General features: G+C 37.3%; 1 protein-coding gene across 1 annotated transcript in view; it reads right to left on the bottom strand.

The window, feature by feature from the left end:
* The window catches only part of RARS1 (arginyl-tRNA synthetase 1), a 34,431-nt gene that overhangs the window by 15,756 nt on the left and 13,106 nt on the right, over nt 1-5,569 (bottom strand). The window contains exons 8-9 of the mRNA XM_017534457.2: nt 2,283-2,412; nt 1,051-1,155 (exon numbers count right to left, since the gene is read on the bottom strand). Of these exons, the coding sequence (XP_017389946.1) occupies nt 1,051-1,155; nt 2,283-2,412 (235 nt within the window). The remainder of the gene's footprint in view (nt 1-1,050; nt 1,156-2,282; nt 2,413-5,569) is intronic.

The raw sequence follows: 5,569 nt of genomic DNA, 5'->3' as shown, positions 1-5,569 counted from the left end.
AACAACAAAACAAGGAATAAAACATAAATTAGAATCTAATGAAGCCTCTTGAGAGAAACACAGAAAAGACATTATGCTAAATAGGACCATATGGGAAATTCTTTAGGACAAATGTCCCAGTTTCTTCAACAATAAAAGAAATTTAAAGAGAGGGAGAAACCTCAGATTTATAGAACTTAAGATACATATTCAATAAATGTTATATACAGACACTGAAAAAACGATTAAAAAACTCATGAATTCAACACTTCGGAGGCTGAGGCAAGTCAATTATATGAGGTCAGGAGTTTGAGACCAGCCTGGCCAACATGGTGGAACCCCATCTCCATTAAAAAACCAAAAATTAGCTGGGTGTGGTGGTGCATGCATGTAATTCCAGTTACTTGGGAGGCTGAGGCAGGAGAATCATTTGAACCCAGGAGGTGGGGGTTGCAGTCAGCCGAGATCACTCCACTGCACTCCAGCCTGGGTGACAGAGTTAAGACTCTGTCTCAAAAAAAAAACAACTTTAGTAGCAACAAAAAGTTAAAATTAAAAAGAAAAAACAACTTTAAAGGGCACCCACCTTTCTTCAGTTAAAAAAAAAAAAAAAAAAAAGTCAACTTGAGAAATGTGAACTCTGTATGTTTAATGATATTAAGAAATTATTACTGGCTGGGTATGGTAGTTCATGTCTATAATCTCAGCACTCTGGGGGGCCAAGGTGGGAAGATCACTTGGGGCCAGTTCCACACTAACCTAGGCAACATAGCAAGACTGTTTAAAATATACATATATAATTACTTTTCTTGATTTTTTGATGATATTATGGTTTTAGAGCAGGAAGAGGGGCCTGTTATTTCAGAGACATGTACCAGAGCTGTTACAGACGGAATTGTATGATGAAAGCAGTGTGTGTAAGAAGGTATAGATACAATAAGGTTGGTCAGTACCCATAATTGTTGAAATTGGATGATGAGTATGTACATGAAGGTGGTGTTACTATAAATTCTATCCATTTTTGCTTATCTGAAATTTTCCATAATAAAAAGTTTAAAAAAGAGAGCCTACCTCTATCTTCAAGTTCCTTTACAACATCATTCATTCTATCTTGATAGAAGGATTCCCCTCTCTCTATTAAAGTGATGTCCAATGCATCATAGATTTTATTAAACTCTAGGGAAAAAAATAAAATGTCACCAAATAAAGAAAATATGTAAGAATTTTTTAAAAACAGGAAACATGCATCTTATTACATTAAAAATGTATAATAGAGAGCATTACATACATGCTGTCATTTTGAAAAAGGGAAAGAATATGGTAAGATACACATCAACATATTAATGGGTCGGACTATAATTCTCATTTTCCTCTGTCTACATTTACTGTTTTCTATAAGAAACACGTCCTTCTTGTATAACTTTTTGAAAATTCTTTAAAAATGTAAGAAAAAGAAAAGTTCTTCCTATCTGGTGATCAAATATTTACTAAATTTTCTTGTAGTTTTTCCTGATTTGTACCACTTACCTGTCTATGTAGCAATGCATCGGTGGCAAAGTATATATATATTTTTTTTTTGAGAAGGAGTCTCACTCTGTCGCCCACGGTAGAGTGCAGTGGCGTAATCTCAGACACTGCAACCTCCGCCTCCCAGGTTCAAGGGATTCTCCTCCCTCAACCTCCTGAGTAGCTGGGATTACAGGTGTGAGCCACCACGCCCAGCCTCACAGTATTACTTATTGTAATTATAAAACATTTTATTACCTAGTGCTACAAACCAGTCATCATGAGTCATCTTTTTTAAAGATCTACTGGCTGTTCTTTAACCTATTTACTCTTCAAAGAAACCTTCAAAACTATTTTGTCAAGTTAAAAAACTTGGAATCCCCTTAAAACCATAAATAAATTTGGCACACTAGGGAACTGGGCATGGCACTCTATCCAAACATTCTATTACATCTCATTGTATACTTCTCATCATTTTGGTCCTATACATTTATGAATAAGCTCATTCCTAAGTGCTCCTAAGTGTTTTAAAGGTTTTGTTACTATTATAAGATTTCTATTTCTTTTACACTTTATTTTCTACTTAATTTTTGCTGACTTCTAACAAAGTTAAATTTTGAGTTTGTCTTAAGACAGGCTCAAAATTTATTAGTTGTTTCAGAAATACGTTTAAGAAAAAATCTATTTGCTTGTCCTCTGAAGTTTAAAATATCGTTCAAAGTCAAATCAAAATTAAGACTCAAGGAAACCACATACACAGTATTTGCTGGATGAAGACACAAAGCCCAGAATCTCACCTTGGCGGGAGACGTCACAGATGAGGTTCCAAGCTTTTATAATATCTGGGTTTTTACCCTGGAGCAGAACTACACACTGATATGCTCGCTTCTTAAATTCCTCCTCAGTATCAAACCTCTTCTTAGATTCCTGTGTGTATATATATTTTATATTTTTAAATATAAGTAAGGTTTGTAAAAAGATCTAATCCTGTATTTCTGAAAAAAAGAACTTACACATTTCTACACAAACACAGTGAGAAAATGCAAACTTAGAACACCAGAAAAAGTGCTCTCCCTCAACAGTTGAGAATGCTGTTACAAATGAACATGCCAAAGAACTCTGAAATCATTTTTCTTGAAAATAGAAAAATCTTGCCGGGAGTGGTGGCTCACGCCTGTAATCCTAGCACTTTGGGAGGCCGAGGTGGGTGGATCACCTGAGGTCAGGAGTTTAAGACCAGCCTGGCCATCATGGTAAAACCCCATCTTAAAAAAAAAAGAAAAGAAAATAGAAAAATCTCACCACAGTTTTCCTTACACTTTTCCAATGTATAAAAGTGTACTCCAGCTAATACGTTTGTGTGCACGAACAGTTCGTGCAGAATAGCTAACGGGTAGGACTGAATTTTCTGTGTTCCAATCTCCATTTTGGATGTGGTCCTGAATGAATTTTTTCTTTCTTTTGTGACAGAGTCTCACTCTGTCTCCCAGGCTGGAGAGGAGTGGCGCGATTTTGGCTCACTGCAACCTCCATGTCCCGGATTCAAATGCTTCTTGTGCCTCAGCTTCTGAGTAGCTGGGATTACAGGCACATGCCACCATAATGGGTTAATTTTTGTATTATTAGTAGAGATGAAATTTCAACATGTTGGCCAGGCTGGTCTCGAATTCCTTACCTCAAGTGATCTGCCCACCTGGGCCTCCCAAAGTGCTGGGATTACAAGTGTGAGCCACCATGCCTGGACAACTTATTTATTTTTTACTAAAAAGAAAACTGCTCTCATTGTTTTATTTCTATTTTGAAATCAATATATACTTAAACATAATTAGTTAATCCCAACTAAAATTAACTGGTGTTAACATTTAGTGTATAAATCTACATATTTCTTTGCAAATTCACATACATGTTTTAACAAAAATTGGAAATGGCTTTTCTTTACTGTGGTTTGTAAATTTTAGCAATTTATTTATACAATTTCTTGCATTAATAGACCTGCTCCATTATATTCAAAGTACAGAACTCCAAAAGATGACTGATAACATTACTTTTCCAGTCTCATATCAATAAACATTTAGCTTATTTTCTTTAGACATGGAGTTTTGCTATTGTTGCCCAGGCCCAGGTTCAAGCGATTCTCCTGCCTCAGCCTCCTGAGTAACTGGGACTACAGGCGCGCGCAACCATGCCCAGCTAAGTTTTGTATTTTTAGTAGAGACAGGGTTTCACCATGTTGGCTAGGATGGTCTCAATTGCTTGACCTCGTGATCCGTGCGCCTCGGCCTCCCAAAGGGCTGGATTACAGTTGTGAGCCACCACACCCAGCCACATTTAGCTTATTTTCAACACAAAACATTTACCAAAAGTAAAATCAAGCAAACAAAAACAAAATCCCCACAAATATTTACTTTTTAATACAGGAATCCTATTCTTGAAACATTCTCTATCGTAAAGAAAACGCATAAGAATTCAAACAAATAGAAAACTTGCATTGCGCATTAAAATAAATTTATCTGTTAATCAAAATATTTGACAGAAAATTACAATCTTTATGATCCCTCTATCACAAGGAATTTTTTTTTTTTTTTTTTTAAAGATAAAGTCTCACTCTGCTGGAGTGCAGTAGCAAGATCACAGCTCACTGCAGCTTTGACTTTGCCAAGCTTGGGTGATCCTCCTACCTCAGCCTCTCAAGAAGCTGGAATTACAGGAGTGCACCCAGCTAATTTTTTGTATTTTATGTAGAGATGGGGTCTCCCCATGTTGCCCAGGCTGGTCTTGTACTCTTGGGCTCAAGTAATCCACCTGCCTCAGTCTCCCAAAGTGCTAGGATTACAAGCGTGAGCCACTGCACCCAGCCCATAAAGAAATTTTTTTAAAACATTTTTTATTTTTAATTTTTGAAGAAATAATTTTTTTGAGACATGATCTCGCTCTGTCACCCAGGCTGTATAGTGCAATGGTGTAATCACAGCTTACTGCAGCCTTGACCTCCCTAGGTTCAAGTGATCCTCCCACCTTAACCTCCCAAGCGGCTGAGACTACAGGTGTATGCCAACATGCCTGGCTAACTTTTGTATTTTTTTTAGGGACGAGGTTTCGCCATGTTTCCCAGACTGGTCTCAAACTCCTAGGCTCAAGGATTTTGCCCACGTTGACCTCTCAAAATGTTGGGATTACAGGTGTGAGCCGCTGAACCCAGCCAGGAAATAATTTTTAAAAAGGGAAAAAAATCCACGTGTACAAAGCTATTTACTGAATAACAGCACCTTTAAAATAGAAAAAAATTCAATTAAGGATTAATGCAAACATTGGTATATCAATCCAACAAAATGTGCAGTCATAAAGTAACACACAAAAGTTTGCAGTATTAAACACAATACGAAAACTACAATATAATAAATGATTAATACATGTTAGTATACAGATAAGGTGTCAAAGAAAGTTGACCACAATGGGCATTTTAAAATATGGATGATGTGAAAATTTGTCTTTTAAATTGTTTTTACATATACTTCACATTTTCAAAATACATATTAAGCATCAAAAAATTTTAAGTGCTATAATGTATTCTGATTAATAAACTTCTAAATTCACGTAGTAAGTAATGTGGTAGAATTCATTTTTTTAACTTTCATTTTTAAATGTAATTTTATTTTTTAAGACAAGGTCTTGCTCTGTCACCCAGGCTGGAGCACAGTAGCATGACCACAGCACACTGCAGCCTTGACCTCCTGGGCTCAAGTGATCCTCCCGCCTCAGCCTCCCAAGTAGTAGAACCACAAGCGTAAACCACCGTGCCCAGCTAGTTATTTTTTTTTTTTTAAAGATGGGGTTTCACCATGATGGCCAGGCTGGTCTTGACCTCCTGCCCTCAGGTGATCCACCCACCTTGGCCTCCCAAAGTGCTAGGATTACAGGCGTGAGCCACCACGCCTGGCCCCAGCTAGTTATTTTTGTACTTTTTGTAGACATGGGATCTCACTTTGTTGCTCAGGCTGGCCTCAAACTCCCGAGCTCAAGCAATCTGCCTGCCTCAGCATTCCAAAGTGCTGGGATTATAGGCATGAGCCCTGCACCTAGCCTA

Source organism: Cebus imitator, unplaced genomic scaffold, assembly GCF_001604975.1.
Source record: "Cebus imitator isolate Cc_AM_T3 unplaced genomic scaffold, Cebus_imitator-1.0 Scaffold86, whole genome shotgun sequence".
Taxonomy (NCBI): domain Eukaryota; kingdom Metazoa; phylum Chordata; class Mammalia; order Primates; family Cebidae; genus Cebus; species Cebus imitator.
The sequence above is the reverse complement of the archived record's forward strand: the minus strand, read 5'-3'. Positions and strand labels throughout refer to the sequence as shown.